The 22,687-nt window shown below is 37.1% G+C and overlaps 1 protein-coding gene across 1 annotated transcript in view; it reads right to left on the bottom strand.

Moving 5' to 3' along the window:
- LOC140145626 (uncharacterized) overlaps positions 1 to 5,467 on the bottom strand; it is a 38,191-nt gene extending 32,724 nt beyond the window's left edge. Inside the window, exon 1 of the mRNA XM_072167347.1 lies at positions 5,262 to 5,467. Within this exon, the coding sequence (XP_072023448.1) occupies positions 5,262 to 5,421 (160 nt within the window). The 5' untranslated portion in view covers positions 5,422 to 5,467. The remainder of the gene's footprint in view (positions 1 to 5,261) is intronic.
- Between the last annotated feature and the right edge of the window lie 17,220 nt (positions 5,468 to 22,687).

Genomic DNA, 22,687 nt, shown 5'->3' with positions numbered 1-22,687 from the left:
GTTACTAACACAAATTCAGTCAGTAGTCCTGCCTTTCCAACTTGCTATCAAACAAGAATAAGAATATAAACTTACGAAAAATCATTAAAGATATAAATTACAGATGACAGGCGGAGCAGAAACTGTGTGTAAAATATGGCCATCACTGATTATATCTTGTCTCAAATGTGTTATATCAGGCTCAAAAATCTAGTGGCCCGCCGGGCCAGCATTGTTGGAAGTTTACTGGCCCGATGCAAAATCCACTGGCCCCGGGCCACCGGGCCACTGCTTAAATATGTCCCTGTCTTTAGTTGTGAACTTGAGATTGTCAATGTTTGATGGTGCCAGCGAATTCATTTCTTTGAAGATGGTGGTGAGACGAGCTTTCTGGCGTTTTGTGTCCAGGTTTCCCATTCTAGTTTATGGAGGCGCTTAGCCTCACTGGTTTCAAGCGTGTCGCTCTACGCTGAACCTTTTCAACTGTTTCAATGTGTGTTTGTTGGGGTCCCATGCTACAGCAGTCAAGTTTGGGACTAATGTCTTAAAAGTAATGGCTTTGGTCTTGCACCCTTTCAGTTTGATTCAAACCATTATATAACTTTTGAGTTCTACTAGATCATCGATCGTGGTGCATTCGGACGCCGTGTCACTTTCTCGAGGTCACTTTGCCCTCTGCTGAGTTAGCCTCCTCAATTCAGTTCTGTCCGCTGCTTGTAGCTCTATGTGAGGTCATTCTCATATCTGAATTTGGTCTCTCCATTTTATTGGTGGACGGCATGGTGGCCATTTTTTGCTGAAGCTTGGAGGAGGCGATGTTGAAGCATGCATGCTGAAGATATTGTTAGCCTATTTCAATCGTCTCCGGCAAATAACATAATTGATGGAGCTTGTGATTGACGACTCTGTCTTGTGTAATTATTGCGGATTTGTCAATGAGGGAAACTCCAAGCTACTCCATGCATTTCCATAAAGCTCCCTAAGGCATCTCATTTTGAAAACATCAAGTCTGTGACGATCTGCTTCGCGAATAGCGCTCCGATTCTCACCCATAGGGTCAATAGGAAGGATGTGCTACTGGTAGATTTTTACTTTTAGAGATCTGATGATGTTATTGATGTCCGTGGTTAAATTGTTGGTATTTTTTAGTCTACCAAATACTCAGGTTGCCAGCATTGTGCTACATTTAGTAAATTAGTAGTATTCTCTCTGACTGAGGGCACACTACCAAGAAAGACAAGTTATTTACTTAGTCAATGGGCATTTGGTTCAGCGTGAAATCCGCTCTGGAATCTTCAGATATGAATTGCATTTTGTCGGATGATGCAGAGTTGCAGACTGTTATCGTGTGGAGTAATGGAGCCTTCCTTAGCGTCCTGACATTCCAAAATTCTAGTATAGTGTTTCTATCTACCAAGTTCAATCTGGAGCAATTACATCCCCACCCCAACCCGGGGGCGCTGGGCGAAGCGTGAGCTAATCATACACTACAGTCACCCGACACCGACAGGGCTGGGCGTGACAATTAATAATTCCAGATAGCTCCAGATCAACATGATCAATGAGTGAATGAATTAATTTCTGACTGGCCAATCTCCCAAATTTGGTACAAGTGTGCACTTTATAGTGATAAAAGCATGAGAGTTTCCACACATGCAGTACTGTTCAAGTACATGGTACAAAGTTTAGGCCTATTGCTACAACCATGAAATGGTATCAGTCTGTATAGTGTATCTCATTTACTTACTTACTCACTGACCATACTGACCAACCATTTGGTCTGGAATGGACATATCTCAAAATGCCACATAGGCATGATAGGTATGACCCCAAGTGGTCTCAAAGTAAAGAGAAAAAAGTAAAGAATATAATAAAAATATTTCCCTACCCGGGGTGGCACTCAACATGAGACCCGGGTCAATATTCATATGGGCCCTTTTCGTATCTCAAAATGCCAAGAAGGTATGAGCCCCACGAGAGGTACCAAATGAAAGAGAAAGAAGTAAAGAATGTAGGCCTACTAAAATTACTTTTCCCACCGGGGTGACACTCCTGATAAGACCTGGGTCAATATTCATATTTTGGGTCCTTCTCATATCTTGAAGTGCCAAGAAGGTATGACCCCCGAGTGGTGTCAAATGAAAGAGTAAAAGTAAAGAATGTACTAAAAATAATTTCCGGAGGAGACACTCATCATATGACTTGGGTCAATATTCCTATTTTGGGTTCTTTTCATATCTAGATAACCCAAGAACGTATGACTCCCGGGTGAAAGTGGTATACCACAATATAATGCCAAAGCCCCATGGTTCAGCTGTGGTGCGGTAACCGCTCTAGTTTTAAGATGGGAGGCATATGACAGCTAGAAGTCACAACAGGTCATCATACAGGGATAAAATAAATATCCAATCTTGTTGAATGATACACCAAAGTATTCGTCTGATCACAAGGATTTTAAAACTATAATAGGCCTAGTTCAGAAGATGAAAAGCCCCATCATGCACTGCGAAAGTGTTATCACTAGAGTTTCAACTGCCACTTTACTTTTCAAATCCCATTGAACTCTGTGCAAAAGATGTTGTTTTAGAATTGTGCGGCCTAGTTTGTGCTGTCTACATTATTCTACAAAACAAAAACATATTTTTTTGGTCAAAACTGCGCATTCTTGGCCGTACAGGGGTAAAAATTTCAACTTGCTCCGATTTTGGCGAAAATTGTGGCAAATAATTTGTCTTGATGTATGAATGAATAAAAGGTAGAATATCTGCTCTATATTTGTTATATGCAATGGATGCCAGCCAATGGCCCAACTTTATCCCCTTAATCTCAGTAAGTTAAGGGTGGTCTTATACCTGGAATTACGGAAACTTTTGGGCCTCATAACCAGTGCTAAATTGTTGGTCTAGAGTACAGGGTGAGTCAAAAAAGTGCAATAGAGCAAATAATCGATATTTATGTAAAAACCAATTATTGAAAGTTTCTATAAATGCCACACTCAATAGTCACCTTCTGTGAAAAAATGAAGTGACTCGCTAGTACTACCGTTTAATTTTTATGAGGCCTTTTGCTGCGATACCCAATTTCATTATTTGTCCACGAGGTACCATGTATTTTGAATGCGACACATTATGCACGATAAAGGCACCAGATCTGAAACTGACTTTAACTTAAATAAGGTTGTTTTTGCGTTATTTTAATTTTTTCTGTTCAAACAAACTTTCTAACCCCTGGGGGGGGGTACTTCGATTTGAAATGGATATAGGTGTAGGGCTGGCACTTTCGCACCCAGGGGCATTCGGTGAGAGCAAAATGTAAAAAATATGGGGTCATTGGGTGAGAACATGACCTTTTTTAATGGCATCTTTGGGTGAGAACCGAAACAGCGCCACAGAAACCTCGAAAATCAAATTTCTAGTTCTAAATGGCTTCAAATTTCTTTGTTTTTTAAAAATAAGTAACAAAATCAGTGATAAATGAAAGTTGCTGTTCAAATTGAAAAATAAGGGTCTTTGGGTGACAGATCAAATGGAAAAATAAGGGGTCTTCGGGTGATAGAGCATGTGTTCGTAAAAAAATATGGGGTCTTTGGGTGACAGCGATGCAGAAAAAGGGGGTCTTAACAGCCCTACACATACGCGTCACCTCCAAAGTTGGAGTGCCCCCCGGTTTCTAACATTACTTTAAGTTTGTTTTGTACTTATGATTATCTGGCAGTCCGGCACTTTTGATCAGGGATACAAAAATACACTAATGATTTAATCGCCCGATTCCATGATGTTTAACCTGTGGGGAACGTAAACTCTTATTTCAATCTAGGCTTATTTTCATTTTAATAATTGCAAACCATCTAGTCAACTAGTCAACACTAATTAAGTTCGAAACTAGAATTCACATTTCGCGCCATGGGTACATGTTGGGTCACCCGCTCTTTGCTAGTTTACATGAACTTCAATAATAGACAGGGCCGCATTTACCATTGGGCCAGATGGGCCTGGGCCTAAGGGGCCAAAATTGCTCTGTGTATTTTCTTTTTTAGCCCCCACTTGAACATCATGTTTTTGGCCAAAATAGGATAAACTTGACTGACTTATATCTTTGAGATCAGCAACAAACTTTACAAACAAAATGTACTTCTCACCCACCTACACATCCTGTATAATTGTCATGACCGTAGCCATGGTAGCCGTTAAAACCACTTTTAGGTCCGTATGCACAAAACAAGTTAGACTAACTTTAGACCTGGTCTAACTATGGAGATTAGGTCCACGGCGAAGGAACTTTTTGGTATTTACATATATTCTATAATATTGTAGATCCTGGTAAGGGCAAATACATGTAGCTTAATATTAGATGGTTGCAATTTAATTTTTCGACTTTACTAGGATTAAAGGAGGAATAGAAAGGAATCCTTCCCTATGTCTAACCTCCATGGTTAAACCAGGTCTAACGTTAGACCTGGTCTGACTTGTTTTGTGCATAATTATATATACGGACATAATGGTTTACAGGCCGTTTTGCTTTTTCACATTTCATTTAAAGTCCATAATAATTCCTCGAGGCAGTAATTTACCGGTAGATATTGGTTTTTACTGTATTTCGAAACATAATGATAACTATATTAAAGTACACATTTTAGCCTGAAGGAAATGACGCAAAGATTCCAACTAGCATAACAGATTCCTGCAAAAATTGGCAATTTTAAGAAAATCACACAATTTAATTTTACTTTACTGCCTCGAGGAGCTTCGAGGAAAGCATGACTATAGGATAAAGCTTAAGATAAAAGTTTAAGAAGATAATGTGGGACCACCCCGGGGACTACCACAATATCATAATTCGCATCATTTTAATTCCCAAGTAATTGTCATGCTCATCAAAGCAATTTTAACATCATGGGAAATGTTTGGCTCTACTTTATCGCAGGCAAAAATTAATAGCAAAGGGAAAAACCGGGGGAAAACAAATACACTGCATGTGTTTAATTTTAGAAATGTATGTAATTCAAGCATAGGGTATTAAAGTCTCACTCATGATGGATGATGATGATGATGATGATTATGCTGATGATGATGATGATGATGATGATGATGATAATGATCGTGATGATGATGATTATGCTGATAACGATAACGATGATGATGACAATAAAAATGAAAAACAAAATAATCACAGAAGAAACATGAAGATGATATAAATGTATTCTTTAAAAAAAAAATGGATAAAGTTTCTTATCAGTTACCATCAAGTGCTCATGTTCAAGAAACAGAAAAAATAAAACTTACTAGTTGTTCCAGCGAAGACAACATCTAAGCAGCCACACGTAAGCAGAAAATACACAAGTAGTCTGCAATGAGGTAGCATTTTATCAATGTTTACAATAAAGAATCCAGTATCAAAAAAGTATCTCCACCAGATCTTATAGTCTGTTTCCCAGAGCTCCATTCAAAAAGTCTGTTTCCAAGAGTTCCATTCAAAATAATGCATTAAGCGAGTCCTTTTCACTGTTTCTATTAACCAATATGTTGATCGAGTGACATAGCTTAAAATGGAGTGATTAAACAGTTTCAAACAGTCGGCACTGTACACAGGGTTTTCTCGGAAATGATCCTGGTTCGGGTTTGTGAATGTCAATTAAGCCATTAAAGGCCCATTCAGTGAGTTGCTCATCCAGAGGATTTTGGCATATATAGATGTGCTTACAACATAGCCTGTTGGTAGTTAACCCGACAGAGGTGTATTGAATACAAAATAAGACATTTTACATGATCGTTCTCTACTTAAGAGAACTTAGCTATAGGCCTATACATGTATTTCAACGGGGCCTCAACTTTGTCAATAATGCCGTTTCCTTGTTGTTTTGTTTGGTTGTGTTTTTTTTTGGGGGGGGGGGCCAAATGTTTCATTTCAGAAAATGACAAGCACAGAATGCGACTTTAAGCGATTAATGTGTTTGACATATGCATATAGGGTTATAGGGTTACAATGTTAAGATGGTGGTTTAAACCGGGGGTTTAAACCACTGGTAACGAGGCTAAAGCTCAGCCAATCAGGAAGTAGGTCAGAGTATATGAGGCATGGTTGTGAGGTGTATTAAATATATATGTTGATTTTGGTATTTGATTTACATTTTTGTGGAACTTTTCTAGCCCATACACTCAAGTAAACATGGTAAATAGATTAGATGTTTATTCCGTTTTCGTCGTAAATGTAATCATAAGAATCCAGGTATATAGGTCAGATACGCAGATATCTACTCCTTATATTTATATATACATAATTTAGAGCCATAAGTTTTCCGTTTTCTACTTTTAAAATTCCGTTTTATCAAATGCCGCTTTCCGTGTTTTTCCGTTTTCTTGGGGCTTTCCGCATGTTCCGTGTTTTGTCGGTTTTACCATGTTTTGTCCCTCTTACCTTTCAAGAAGTTTAATAAAATATATTACAAACTATGCATGTGTGTGGTAACGTACCATTATTAACCAATACCGTAAAATGGGGTAACTTCGGTCAGCGGGGTAACTTTGGTCGGTCAAATATATTTTTCTAAATTTTTCTTCTTCATGAAATGTAATACTCTGACCAAAGTTGCCCCAAATGCGGGGTAACTTTGGTCAGGCTATTTTTAACCCCTAGGGCACCCTTACAAAATTATTTAAAAATCTTTTTTAACTTCAAGGGATAGAAGGGAACCCCGGAGGGAACCCTAATGTCATAAAAAAGACTTAATTAGAAATATAATTGGTTTTGGTTGGAAGCAGTGGTTTAAAAACTCTGAAAAGTGCCCAAAGTTACCACATTTTACGGTAGTCTATTATAGACGAATCCAACGAGCCAAGTCATGGTCAGGATTTGGTCGGCCATTATTGGGTCCCCGCAGCACCTAACTGGTGTTGTGACTGCCCAATTGGGTGGATTAAAGCCGCTTAAAATTCGATGTTAGATTCTTTTGTGTTGTAAGCTGTCATCATTCTTTTGTCTACGTGTAACACGGGTGATAGAATGCAGTTTTAAAATGCCCTCCAAGGCCGCGTCATTTCCCAGTAGGTGAGATGGAGCCGACAGGGACCCAGCTTTGGCTGCCATTGAGGTGTAGGAATGCGTGAAATTGGATTCGTCTACAGTAACTAGGTGAGCTGATTCTCCACATCTCCGTTGAAATACAGCATTATACATCATAATTTCTGTACAGTGCTGAATGCCCCCTGGGGCACTCAACTTTGGAAGTGACGGTATGTGCCTGTCAATAGGCCCCCTCTTTTGAAGTCGACTATACCCAATGACCCCCTTTTTTAAAAGTCATACCCGATGCCCCCCCTTTTTTTAGTTGCGGCTACCCAATGACCCCCTATTTTTGGTTGCAGTTACCCAATGACCCCCTTTTTTCTAGATTTTCAAGAATAGCATCATCAAAATGCCAAAAAATAATGCCGAAACTTTTAAATTTTGCTCAATTTTTTCAAAATTATGCCGAAACTTTCACAATTTTGCTCAATTTTTTTCAAAATTTTCTACCCGATGACCCTTTTTTTGAAATCTTATACTCAATGACCCCCTTTTTTTCAAAATCTATACCCAATGACCCCCTTTTTTATTTTGTTTTTACCCAATTACCCCCTTTTAAAATAACGCTTTGTACCCGATAGGCCCCTACTTCGCGACGCCAGTATGCAAATTCCCGTCACTTCTAAAGTTGAGTGCCCCCCCGCCGGTGAAATGATGCAATATTGGATGTGCTTTGGCAGCGATGTGGAGATGGGTAAATAGGGTATTATTTATCGCACTTTTTACACGTTTATTTTATTGAAAACAAAAACAGACACACATTTAGATTTTTTCTGTATTTAATTCACTTTTTTATTATTATTTCAAATTTTTTTTCAACTACATGAAATCCTGTTTTCCGTTTTACCTCGGATTCCGTAAAATTCGTCCGTTTTCTGTATCGCGGAATATTTATGGCTCTAATTTATACATAATCAATAAGCTTAAACGATACATTAAATGCTATTAATTTGAGTCTTGCTTGTTCAATCAATATGGTTAATAACCTTGAAGCAACTTTAATGTTTTATTTCAAAAAATAATAGATTCCGATTATTTGTTTTCCACAAAATGTTAGTTTACACTGCTCACATCCTGGATCTTTAAATTAAAGCACTTCATGCCCGGGTTTTCGGCTGAGTCTTTGGCATGGAACTTTAGTACACCACTGCACTGGGCCACTCATACAAAGAGTAAATTTAGTCGAGAAAAATTGAAAAATATGAAAACAAAGATGTGCTCAACTTTCATCGTGCGATTTGACGCCTCTGTCGTCTTCCGTGACTTGGAGTACATAGTTGAAACTTAGTAGACACTTGTCATGCTTAGGAAGAATGAATAAATAAAAAAATACATTGTTTTGTTGTTTCATCGCAAAATGTGGTTCATTTTCTACATGTAACCATTTTAGGGACACTTATTTTCAATGTTTATGAAATAGGCAAATTTGGCATATAATTTATATAATTGTTGATCATCTGATATTGTGATGACAATGAATTTTCATGCTCGGTGATTGTGCTAGAAATGTGAAATTGAGAAATGAGCTATGGCGTACTATGCTCACTTACACACAGCGAGGTCAGTCACCGGGCTATTGTCAGTAGCCTTAGTCAGATGTCCCTCGGCCCATTATGCATCTCAAAACTATTAAACAGGTCGGAACAAAATGGCCATGCGTGGCGGTGGATTCAACCTACCATGGAGATTTCTGCCATGAAGATATCGGGGCGATGACACCGTGCTCCGTGTCCTTAATGCGCTATCATCAATAAATATAGTGAACGAAGAGTTGTGCTACCATCAGTAGATATGGGAAGTACAGTGTTATCAGCAATAGATAGAGTAGATGAGAAGTAGTGTGCTGTCAGCAGTAGATAGTTGCTGAAGTAATGAATGTGCTATCAGCAGTAGATAGTGACTGAAGTATGTGCTATCAGCAGAAGATAGTGGATGAAATAGGATGCTATCAGGCATCAGCAGTATATCATGTTTTATAGTGGGTAAAGAAGTGTGCTATCATACATGGCTATATCAGCAGTAGATAGTGGACGAAGTAGTGTTTTATCAGCAGTAGATATTGGATGAAGTACCGTAACAGTGCCATCAGTAGTAGATCCGGTAGTATATAGTGGACGAGAAGTAGTGTGCTACCGTAAAACCTCGATAGTTAGCATATGTGCTTACTATCGAGCGATTTTAAAACATGCAAACATGAAGAGCACCATCCACAAAAGTGTAAAGGATTTTGAGCAAATCATCGATACATGCACATATAGTTATATACGAACAAGTAAACCTGCAAATTTGTGTCTCAACCCCATTAGCTCAGATGGAAAAGCGTCGGGCTTTGGTACAATTTCATGTTTTCAAAAGCGCTCGATAGTAAACACATATGCTAACTATCGAGTTTTTACGGTATATCAGCAGTAGATAGTTGATGGAGTATAATATGCTATCACCAGTTAGTGGAATGACTATAGTGCGCTATCAGCAGTAGATAGTGGATGAAGTAATGTGCTATCAGCAGTAGATGAAATAATATGCTATCAGCAGTAGATAGAGGATGATTTAGGTAATGTGCTATCAGCAGTAGATAGTGGATGAAGTAATGTGCTATCAGCAGTAGATAGCAGTGTTCTAGTTAAGACCTCCATGTCCGAGATCGATAAAGAGACCGAGACCTGCTCATCCAAGACCGAGACCAAACCTTCTGAGACCACTTTTTTTTAAACGCAACTGAAGGTGTGTTTTGCTATTTTATGGGCCAGTGCGCGCAAAGCACGCAAAATTTAACAATTTTACTCTATTTTGGCTCAAAAGACAATGTTTTCGTGCTATAAAATAAGATGCATAGGACAATTATTGCTTCATTTTTTCTTCTATTCTGATTTTTAGGAGGGGACTTCCCCCTAGCAAAAACTTAGGTGAACGTGCTTATGTTTAATCACGAATTGAAACTTTACATCTGAACATGATCACTTATGTTTCATTAATAACTATTATTGTTTATTTATTGTTAAGTCCCTAAACTCATAGTCGCATCATACACGTCATTATCATATAAATGATTGTGAGTTTCAATTTGGGTTCATATTTCGATTATTTACATAAATGATTGTGAGTTTCAACATTCATCACGTTCATTCCAACACTCCATTTATTGTTGAGTCCCTAAACTCATTGTCTCATCATACACATCATTATCATGTATAATTTATAAATGATTTCTGTATCATTATTCTTGTAAAAACAATTTGGGCGCATATTTCGATTATTTACATAATATAAATGATTGTGCATTTCAACATTCATTGAAATTTGGTAAGAAATAAGTGATGAACAACAACAGACAACAGAAAATCATATTGTTTTTTCAGGTCTCAACATGTCTCGAACTTAAAAACGTTCAAGACCGAGAATTTTGAGGTCCGAGACCGAGACCGAGACCTTGGTATATCACAGTAGATATTGATAAAGTGTTATCAGCAGTAGATAGTTGATGCAGTGCTATCAGCAGTCTAGTTGATTTGATGAAGTGCTATCAGCAGTAGATAGTTGATGAAGTGCTATCAACAGTATAGATAGTGGACAAAGTAGAGCGCTATCAGCAGTAGATATTGATCAAGTGTTATCAGCAGTAGATAGTTGATGAAGTGCTATCAGCAGTAGATAGTTGATGAAGTGCTATCAGCAGTAGATAGTTGATGAAGTGCTGTCAGCAGTAGATAGTTGATGAAGTGCTATCAGCAGTAGATAGTTGATGAAGTGCTATCAACAGTATATATAGTGGACAAAGTAGAGCGCTATCAGCAGTAGATAGTTGATGAAGTGCTGTCAGCAGTAGATAGTTGACGAATTGCTATCAGCAGTAGATAGTTGATGAAGTGCTATCAGCAGTAGATAGTTGGTGAAGTGCTGTCAGCAGTAGATAGTTGACGAATTGCTATCAGCAGTAGATAGTTGATGAAGTGCTATCAGCAGTAGATAGTTGACGAATTGCTATCAGCAGTAGATATAGTTGATGAAGTGCTATCAGAGCAGTATAGTTGATGAAGTGCTATCAGCAGTATATAGATAGTTGATGAAGTGCTATCAAGTGCTATCAGCAGTAGATAGGGTGAGTAGCGCTATCAGCACGCTCATTCTACAAAATCCGGTGCCAATCCACTGTCAAACCTGAAAAAATAAAAGTTGTTAAAAAAGACCGGCTTTTTGTGTTTTTAAGAGTAAATAAATCACTACTTTCGGATGTAAAAGATTGCCAACACCACTTTCATATTTTTCTTTCAGGAAGTCATAAGTCATAATGTTTTTAACACTAAAACTCAATGTAATGTGAGCTACGTTACCGGCTATACTTTGTACAAAATGGGCTGGTTTTACTCAATCTAAGGTCATAAAAGGCAAACGAAAGATAACTTAAATGTAAAATCGATTTCACCACGGGTTTTAAAGTTGTGTAAATGAGTGCGTAACGTAGCTCACAGTAATAGTTCACGTGATATTTTGATGTGATTTGCAAGTGTTAGAACATTATGTAGGTTAATTCTAATATAAGTGGGGTTCGATCGCTGGTACATATCACATATTATTAGGAAGTACATGTTATATATACAAGTGCATACTATGGAATCCTGGTATTGTAGCTCACCAGTCTTTACATGGTCGGTCAAAATTTCAATGTTTAAAACATTTCTATGCCAAAAATGCTACAGCATCAAGATTTTTACTGTGATTTTTAAAAAATCTACAAGTGTTTCCTTTCAAACCCGCAAACTACATCGATACTATAAGTCTCCTGTTTTACTTCTTTCCAATAAGTGGTAACGAAGCACACAGCGTTTTGGTGGATTGGAAAGTAAAAATAATGTTGATAAACAATATGATGGCGCGTTATCTAATTAAAAGTCGCATTTATTCAAAGGTCAGATTTGACATTTAAGCAGTGGAGACGCATTTTAGCTATTTTTGAGCCTTTACAAGGATTACTCAGGCTTAAGAAAGCATTCAAAGTATGGAAAACTATATATGTCCGTGTAGATCCCGTTGAGTTCGACCAGAAAAACAAGATATTTGGTGCCCTGAATGCTCGATAAAGTCTTTGTAGACCAAAAAATGGGGAAATGGCTACTGACACCGGATTTTGTAGAATGAGCGAGTAGATAGTTGATGAAGTGCAATCAGGATAAAGTAGAGCGCTATCAGCAGTAGATAGTTGATGAAGTATTATCAGCAGTAGATAGTTGATGAAGTGCTATCAGCAGTAGATAGTGGATGAAGTAGTGTGATATCAGTAGTAGATAGTGGATGAAGTAGTATGCTATCAGAAGTAGATAGTGGATGAAGTAGTGTGCTATCAGCAGTAGATAGTGGATGAAGTAGTATGCTATCAGAAGTAGATAGTGGATGAAGTAGTGTGCTATCAGCAGTAGATAGTAGATGAAGTACTATGCTATCAGAAGTAGATAGTGGATGAAGTAGTGTGATATCAGTAGTAGATAGTGGACGAAGTAGTGTGCTATCAGCAGTAGATAGTGGATGAAGTAGTATGCTATCAGAAGTAGATAGTGGATGAAGTAGTGTGCTATCAGCAGTAGATAGTAGATGAAGTAGTATGCTATCAGAAGTAGATAGTGGATGAAGTAGTGTGATATCAGTAGTAGATAGTGGATGAAGTAGTGTGCTATCAGCAGTAGATAGTGGGTGAAGTAGTGTGATATCAGTAGTAGATAGTGGATGAAGTAGTGTGATATCAGCAGTAGATAGTGGATGAAGTAGTGTGCTATCAGCAGTAGATAGTGGATGATGTAATATGCTATCAGCAGTAGATAGTGGATGAAGTAGTGTGCTATCAGCAGTAGATAGTAGATGAAGTAGTATGCTATCAGAAGTAGATAGTGGATGAAGTAGTGTGCTATCAGAAGTAGATAGTGGATGAAGTAGTGTGCTATCAGCAGTAGATAGTGGATGGATAAAGTAGTGTGATATCAGTAGTAGATAGTGGATGAAGTATAGTGTGCTATCAGCAGTAGATAGTGGATGAAGTAGTGTGCTATTAGCAGTAGATAGTAGATGAAGTAGTATGCTATCAGAAGTAGATAGTGGATGAAGTAGTGTGCTATCAGCAGTAGATAGTGGATGAAGTAGTGTGCTATCAGCAGTAGATAGTTGATGAAGTAGTGTGCTATCAGCAGTAGATAGTTGATGAAGTATTATCAGCAGTAGATAGTTGATGAAGTGCTATCAGCAGTAGATAGTTGATGAAGTGCTATCAGCAGTAGATAGTGGATGAAGTAATGTGCTATCAGCAGTAGATAGTGGATGAAGTAGTGTGATATCAGTAGTAGATAGTGGATGAAGTAGTGTGATATCAGCAGTAGATAGTGGATGAAGTAGTATGCTATCAGAAGTAGATAGTGGATGAAGTAGTATGCTATCAGAAGTAGATAGTGGATGAAGTAGTGTCCTATCATATAGTGGATGAAGTAGTGTGCTATCAGCAGTAGATAGTGGATAAAGTAGAGCGCTATCAGCAGTAGATAGTTGATGAAGTATTATCAGCAGTAGATAGTTGATGAAGTGCTATCAGCAGTAGATAGTTGATGAAGTGCTATCAGCAGTAGATAGTGGATGAAGTAGTGCTATCAGCAGTAGATAGTGGATGAAGTAGTGTGCTATCATATAGTGGATGAAGTAGTGTGCTATCAGCAGTAGATAGTGGATAAAGTAGAGCGTTATCAGCAGTAGATAGTTGATGAAGTATTATCAGCAGTAGATAGTTGATGAAGTGCTATCAGCAGTAGATAGTTGATGAAGTGCTATCAGCAGTAGATAGTGGATGAAGTAGTGTGCTATCAGCAGTAGATAGTAGATGAAGTAGTGTGCTATCAGCAGTAGATAGTGGATGAAGTGTTATCAGCAGTAGATAGTTGATGAAGTAGTGTGAGATCAGCAGTAAATAGTGGACGATATAATATGCTATCATCAGTAGTGGATGAACTAGAGCTCTATCAGCAGTAGATAGTTGATGAAGTGTCATCAAAAGTAGATAGTTGATGAAGTGTTATCAGCAGTAGATAGTGTGCTATCAGAGTAGATAGTGGATGAAGTGCTATCAGCAGTAGATAGTGGGTGAAGTAGTATGCTATCAGAAGTAGATATTGGGTGGCTCGTGTGCCATCAGCAGTAGATAGTGGATGCAGTAATGTGCTATCAGTAAATAGTGGATGAAGTGACGCGCTGTCAGCAGTAGGTATAAAGTAGGATTTTATCAGCAGTAGATGGTGGATGATGTTATTTGCTATCAGCAGTAAATAGTGTATGTAGTAGAGTGCTATCAACAGTAGATCGTTGATAAAGTAGTGTTCTATCAGCAGCAGTAGTGGGTGAAGTAGTGTGCTATCAGAAGTAGATATTGGATGGATCGTGTGCCATCAAGCAGTGGATAATGGATCATGCTATTAGCAGTAGGTAGTTAACGGAGTTAATTGAGTAGTTAATGCAGTAGTGTCCTATCAGTAGATAGACTTTAGTGGACGAAGTGATGCGCCATCAGCAGTAGGTATAAAGTAGTGTGCTATCAGCAGTAGATAGTGGGTGAAGTAGTGTGCTATCAGCAGTAGATAGTGGGTGAAGAAGTGTGCTATCAGCAGTAGATAGTGGATGAAGTAGTGTGCTATCAGCAGTAGATAGTATGTGAAGTAGTGTGCTATCAGCAGTAGATAGTGGGTGAAGTAGTGTGCTATCAGCAGTAGATAGTGGATGAAGTAGTGTGCTATCAGCAGTAGATAGTGGGTGAAGTAGTGTGCTATCAGCAGTAGATAGTGGATGAAGTAGTATGCTATCAGAAGTAGATACTGGATGAAGTAGTGTGCTATCAGCAGTAGATAGGGGATGAAGTTGTGTGATATCAGCAGTAGATAGTGGATGAAGTAGTGTGCTATCAGCAGTAGATAGTGGATGAAGTATTGTGATATCAGCAGTAGATAGTGGGTGAAGTAGTATGCTATCAGAAGTAGATAGTGGATGAAGTAGTGTGCTATCAGCAGTAGATAGTGGATGAAGTAGTGTGATATCAGTAGTAGATAGTGGATGAAGCAGTGTGCTATCAGCAGTAGATAGTGGATGAAGTAGTGTGATATCAGCAGTAGATAGTGGATGAAGAAGTGTGATATCAGTAGTAGATAGTGGATGAAGCAGTGTGCTATCAGCAGTAGATAGTGGATGAAGTAGTGTGATATCAGCAGTAGATAGTGGATGAAGAAGTGTGCTATCAGCAGTAGATAGTGGATGATATAATTTGCTATCAGCAGTAGATAGTGTATATAGTAGAGTGCTATATCAGCAGTAGATAGTGGATGATGTGCTATCACCAGTAGATAGTGGATGAAGTAATGTGCTTTCAGCATCGGATGGAGGATGAAGTAGATTACTATAATGAATGAAGTAGTGTGCTGTCAGCAGTGGATATAGTAGATGAAGTAGTGTGTGCTGCTAGCAGTGGATAGTAGATGAAATACAGGGTGAGTTAAAAAAAGTGCAATAGAGAAAAGAATCATTTTTATTTAAGAACCGAGTTAAGGGCTGGGGTATGAACGTTTGGACAGTATTTATTGTGGGACATTAGAGCATCAGACATATCGAATTGCATTCTGAATACGAAGAATGTCATTCTGATATCAAATAATTTTGATTTTTGAAATTCGCAATTTAATACACATTTTATGGCAAATCATTAAAAATTGATATTTTTGATATTTAAGAGTACTTGAAGTAAACTTTGTAAATCTGATGATTTATACTTAAAAAGTGTATGTAGGTGGGATGAAAAGCCGACGATCAATTGAAAATTTGTACCTTTCGTATTGAAGATATGGATTTTTTTTCCCAAAACACCAAAAAAAAATTAGGTCTTTTTGGGAAAAAAATCCATATCTTCAATATGAAAGGTCAAAATTTTCAATTGACCGTCGGCTTTTTCTCCCTGCTACATACACTTTAAGAATATGTCATTAGATTTATATAATTTACTTCGAGGACTGTTATATATCCAAAATTTGAAAAATATCAAATTTTATAATTTGTCATAAAATTTGTATTATATTGTGATTTTCAAAAATGAAAATTATTTGATATCAGAAAGACATGCTTCGTATTCAGAATGCAATTGATAGGTCTGAGGTGCTCTCATGTCCCACAAAAAATACTGTCGAAAAGCAATAAACGCTCATTTTAGATCCCTTAAACCTTTTAGGTTTTAAAAACATTTTTATAAATGATATATTTATATTGTGTGAAAAACCAAGGAATTGGCATTTACTGTTTTGTTTTTAATGACACATTTTATAGCGATACCCAATTTTAATGTTTGTCCAAGAGACATCTGAAATTTGAATGTCAGCACACTCTGTGTAGTAGATTTAGAACAACTGCCATTTTCTTAACCTCATTGGCATTGAAATAAAATGGAGCACCCAAAGTGTTATTGCCCTTGGTCTTGTTTAAGGAGAAGAAACATTATTTGTTGTTATTTTCATTTTACCTTTGCTTTAAAGATGTTTATTCTCTATCAAAACCATACAAATTAGTAGGCGGATTTTTTTTCAAATGTCGAAATGAAATGCGCGCAAATTGAAGTGGAGTGAATTATAAAATACCGAAATGTTTTTTTTTGCCACACCCTATATTGTACAGCATAGGCATATCTATTCTTTTCAAAAAGCAATGAATTACGGATGTCTCATTAAAGCAATTAATGGAAATAAAGTATGCATATAGAATACAGAATATAACATTGCAATTTTCCAAATAATTTCCAAATCATTTAATATTTTGTAATGACAGTTATGATAAAAAAATAAAAGTAATATACGAGGGGCGGTCAATAAGTTCGTAGAACAAGGTACTTGAAATAGGACTACTTCTTTCTATCTCACTCTTGAACCTAATGCACCCGTCGCAATTTTTCTTGTATCCTTCTATGTCAACAAAATGGCTCACCAGCATTGATCACCACCAAACCTGACAATGAAGGTAGGATTTAAAATTCTAAAATAGGTTTCACTAACTAGAGGCCATAGCTGGACCATAATATGGTTGATTTAGTTAACTGACCTCTGTCGGTAACGGTCAGCTTGACAAACTGAGAAAAGGGTACAGGACACAATTCGAGAACAGCCCCATTCCTACCACCATCCTTCTTCACTTGATGGTTTGCCTCATTTTTTTTTATCTTTTGACATAGTATGTCAGGCAAAATGCCTTTTATTCACATTAAGGGCTGGGGTATGAACGTTTGGACAGTATTTATTGTGGGACATTAGAGCACATCAGACATATCGAATTGCATTCTGAATACGAAGAATGTCATTCTGATATCAAATAATTTTGATTTTTGAAATTCGCAATGTAATACACATTTTATGGCAAATCATTAAAATTGATATTTTGATATTTAACAGTACTTGAAGTAAACTTTATAAATCTGATGATTTATACTTAAAAGTGTATGTAGGTGGGATGAAAAGCCGACGATCAATTGAAAATTTTGACCTTTCGTATTGAAGATATGGATTTTTTCCCAAAAACACCCAAAAAATTAGGTCTTTTTGGGAAAAAAATCCATATCTTCAATATGAAAGGTCAAAATTTTCAATTGACCGTCGGCTTTTCCTCCCTGCTACATACACTTTAAGAATATGTCATTAGATTTATATAATTTACTTCGAGGACTGTTATATATCAAAATTTGAAAAATATCAAATTTTTATAATTTGTCATAAAATTTGTATTATATTGTGATTTTCAAAAATGAAAATTATGTGATATCAGAAAGACATGATTCGTATTCAGAATGCAATTCGATAGGTCTGAGGTGCTCTCATGTCCCACAAAAAATACTGTCGAAACGCAATAAACGCTCATTTTAGATCCCTTAAATACACTATAAATATTATAACAACAAAAGTTATTGCACTGCACATAATCCATATATAGTAGATGTTATAAAACAAACTTACAATTAAACAAATTTGCTATCAAAATTGTATGATATATACCGCTATGATTGTACTTTCATTTGGCAAATGAACTGTTATCAAGACTCTCTCTGAATCTCAGAAAACAGCGATGAAGACCTCGGGCTATGGTGACCGAGTGATGTTCTTCTTAGGCCGTGTAAAATTAATATTTTGGTTCTCGTCCCCTCCCTCCTCAATTTCTGGGATTTGTCAGATACTCTGGTATCTCTAGGGGGTTTATCCCTCAGAATCTCACATTTGAAAAAAAAAAAAAAAGGGCCTCATCGTTTCCTCGAGCACTGTTGGAGAAAACCGAAAACTACTGACAATGCTAATTTTACATTGAAAAAAAAAAACAAAAACAAAAAAAACACCTCCCTCCCTCATCAATTCATGAAAATCCTCTGGACGAGTACCAAAACATTAATTTTATACGGCCTTATGGGCAGGAGATCCAGGTGCTTCCACAGAATGGACTCATATTTCTAGTGATTAATGTATCGTATCACCATTGTACCGGGTATCGGTCCTCATTCTAAGGAGTGGACCTGATTATGTCAACTGGTATCAATTTTGTTTTGGGGCACATTAAAAGGGGGCAAATTTTTTTGGCACGGCCAGGGGGGCAAGCGATTTTTGGCACACCATCAACCGGGGGTACACATTGCACACCCCTAAGTAAGTAGGCCTATGATCAATGCAGCAAAGTTGTTTATGAAGTTGCGGTTACGGTTATAGCGCCATCTGTTAACTACATGGTAGTCTGACAACTTGCAATGTGTGATTTGCATAAAGAATAATGACTGAGATGAGAGTTACTGATCACATTGCATTGTCCCCTTTTAATTTCGAGCCAAACAAATGAGGCAAAAGAAAATTGCCTATCAGAATTGTGTATCATCTCGCCGATCGTTATCATAATATTTATTGGCAGTCACACATGCAGTTTATGCGTCAAGGTGGACAGCGATGCCGTACGAACAGTTTCATTGGTAAAGCAGACTTGTTCGGCATACCCAACCAATATAATAGCATCGCTAAACATGCCTTACAAATCACTAATTAGTAGAACGAGACATCGTTTTTACTAACTTTTATTTAGTAGAACTTACGAAATAATGTTTTCAGTGTATATTTTCACAGTGAAATCAGCTTAGGCTATTTCGTAGTCTCAAGCCAATGCTTTCAAACTAAATCAATGCTTTCAAATGTAGACTGTTTTGTTCGACTTCTCTGCTCGTGAATATTGCACTGCGAAATTTAAACATTTCTTTTGTATACTTAGATCAGGTAACTCGAAAATCCTGTAATTTTATTCGTCACACCACTTATAAGAAACTGAAACCAAAACCGAAACTACCTGTCACAAATGTTTAGTTTTAAACAAAAGGTAGAAACAAAGAGTTCGATATCTTGTGATTCAAGTGGTTAGGCAGGACAATAGGAAACCACGTGACAAAAACCAAAACCAAAACTAAAACTATATATTTGAAATGAGGCACTCTCATGAATATTGATTGGCAACATTTTCCAATATGTCAGCGCTCTAATCGGAAACAATAGAACAAAAGACCATGCAGAGCGTTGTTCCAAAGAGCTTTCCGATAGTCATCGAGTACACTGTTATAATAAAATTAAACAAGTTGTTTAAAATTTTAAACAACCACAAGTTACCAGGTGAATCGCTCAATAGTTGTTTAAAAATTAAACAACTCAAAATTGTTTAATTATTAAACAGTTTGTTGTTTAAAATGTTGACCAAGATTTAAACAACTGTTGTTTAGTGGTATAATTAAACAACTTAGTTTGTGTAAGTTTAGATTAAACAACAGTGTTTAAATTGTAAACGGTTGTTTAAAGAAGGTTGTTTAAAAATATGTTTTTATTCACTGAATGTTGTTTACGTTTTATCAAACATTTTACTTGTATGTGTACACGTTTTACATTGAAATCGTTCGCTATTCTATGTATACATGCTGCTGCTAAAACTGAATGTGATTTTGTGATCTGTGTGGTAAACAAACTGAGCATAATATTGCTGATGTTAACTATAAGCTTATTTACCTGTACAAGCATACTGTATCTTACAACACAGTAAGCTTACAGGCATAGTATCAATTTTTTTAACCACATGTGGATCACAAAATTGCTTCCAGTTTGTGCACAGCAAACATTTACATAAATAGAGAGCGATACAGGCCTAAAACTTGTACACTTGCTGTATAAAGTTCAATAAAATTCCTTCGCTTCTCTCCACACATGCATGCTTGTCAAAACGGCCATCTTGGATTATGCAAATAATATTAAACAACTCGATGTTTAAAATGCCGATTTGGCGGTAAATTAGCATTTTTTATATAACTCTGTTTAAATTGATTATTTTGCCTTTTCATTTGTTGTTGTTTAAAACAATCAAGCTCCAATTTTTTGATTTTGAACAACTCTGTTTACTTTTCTGAACAACATTCTTTTAAACAGCAAAATTTTAAACAGTGTTCTAACGGTGTAGCAATAGATTATGTAATGCTTTGTTCCTTTGATGCCGATTAGAGTTTGCGACAGGCGATTCATAAAAGTGGTACCATTGTTTCGAACAAGGGGTTCTCATGAATATTGATTGGCAACATTTTCCAATATGTCAGCGCTCTAATCGGAAACAATAGAACAATAGACCCTGCAGAGCGTTGTTGTATTCAATCTACGATTGCAGACAACGCTCTGCAGGGTATATTGTTCTATTGTTTCCGATTAGAGCGCTGACATATTGGAAAATGTTGCCAATCAATATTCATGAGAGTGTACATTCAACGTCCAGTTTGCGAAATTGGGTGAGTTGTGTTTGGTAGGTGTGAAATACATCTGACTGGGCGTTTTAATTACGTAACGAATAAAGGCATTGACATCATCGAATGGCTGCCCAGTGCTGTTATGTGTTTAGTTATTACATAGGCCTACTAATTATTATTAAATGTATTCATCATTCCTTTCTTTTCTTCTCTGTACTTATTCTTTCCTAGGCCTACACTTTATCACTCCCTCGCTCTCATTGTCCCCTCTCACCCTCCCTCTCTCATTCCCATCATTTTCCTTATATTTCTATTTATCTACTCTCATTCTCCATATCCCCTCCTCCCCTCTTCCCTCCCAAGACTTCTCACAGAGGTGAATCTGCCCCAACCCCCTCCCCTCTTTGGGTACGCCACTATTTCTATATCCTTCTTAAAATAAAATTAAATGGAAATTTCTTAAAAACAACCTTTATAGGCCTATACTTATACTTACCCCGGGATACTTAGCGATTACCATTATAGTGTGATATAGATATATGGACTGGACATGGCAGCCTTCATACATTCTAATGTGTAATCGATCAGCAAGAGCATTCAATTTATTTAAATGAAACGCCTAACGTCAGGTGGGTGCTTAAGATGATTGCATCGACAGCTAAAGCCTCCTTATAGACTTCAGACCCACACAAGCACACATTTGGGATACGTGAGTACAATGGTACCACTTTACACATGACTGCCCTTACACATGACTGTAGTGTGGTCACTTATTGATACTCGCCTGTTTTGTAGATCGTTAATATGATGCCGGATCAGTGACCAATTTAATGGCGGAACCCCTTTATTCGAAACAATGGTACCACTTTTATGAATAGCCTGTCGCAACTTCTAATCGGCATCAAACGAACAAAAGATTATATAATCTATTGCGACTCTATTTCTATTTAAAAGCTCTTTGATTGCAGACATCACCTGTGGATGTGCAATCTACGATTGCAGACATCCACAGGTGATGAGTTCAACCTGCTTGTATAGTGAAGCGCGATATATTATTGTTTTCACCTATAGACGAATCCAATTTCACGCATTCCTACACCTTAATGGCTGCCAAAGTTGGGTCCCCGTCGGCTCCATCTCACCTAAAATGTGAAATGATTCGGTCTTGGAGGGTATTTTAAACTGCATTCTATCACCTGTGTTACACGTAGACAAAAGAATAATGACAGTGTTCAACACAAAAGAATCTAACATCGAATTTCAAGCGGCTTTAATCCACCCAATTGGGCAGTCACTACACCAGTTTGGACCATGCGGGGACCCGTCATGGCCGACCAAATCCTGTCCATGACTTGGCTCGTTGGATTCGTCTATTGCTATGGTAGTTAATCCGATTTATACGTAACTTCGCCAGCGTATAGCGATAATATGCTACAGTTTAAATACGGTACGCCACTGCACTGATTCAATGATTCCAAATCAATTTGTACTTTTGAGCGCTTTCTTTGTCATAGTTCATATTGAATTTACAACCGTATCGACAAAACAGGCACGTGTGCAAAAAGTTGAACTAAATTCGAAAAATTTGAGGGAATTGATGTAGAGCAAAATACACATTTTGGCTTTAAAGGCCGTTTCGACAGTATTTTTGTGGGACATGAGATCGAGAGCACATCAGACATATCGAATTTCATTCTGAATACGAAGAATGTCTTTCTGATATCAAATAATTTTCATTTTTTGAAATTCACGATATAATAATAATACAAATTTTATGACAAATTATTAAAATTTGATATTTTTCACATATTTGAGATATAACGTCCTCGAACTTGAGTAAATTTTATAAATCTAATGAAA

This window comes from Amphiura filiformis, chromosome 1 (assembly GCF_039555335.1).
Source record: "Amphiura filiformis chromosome 1, Afil_fr2py, whole genome shotgun sequence".
Classification (NCBI taxonomy): Eukaryota; Metazoa; Echinodermata; class Ophiuroidea; order Amphilepidida; family Amphiuridae; genus Amphiura; species Amphiura filiformis.
The sequence above is the reverse complement of the archived record's forward strand: the minus strand, read 5'-3'. Positions and strand labels throughout refer to the sequence as shown.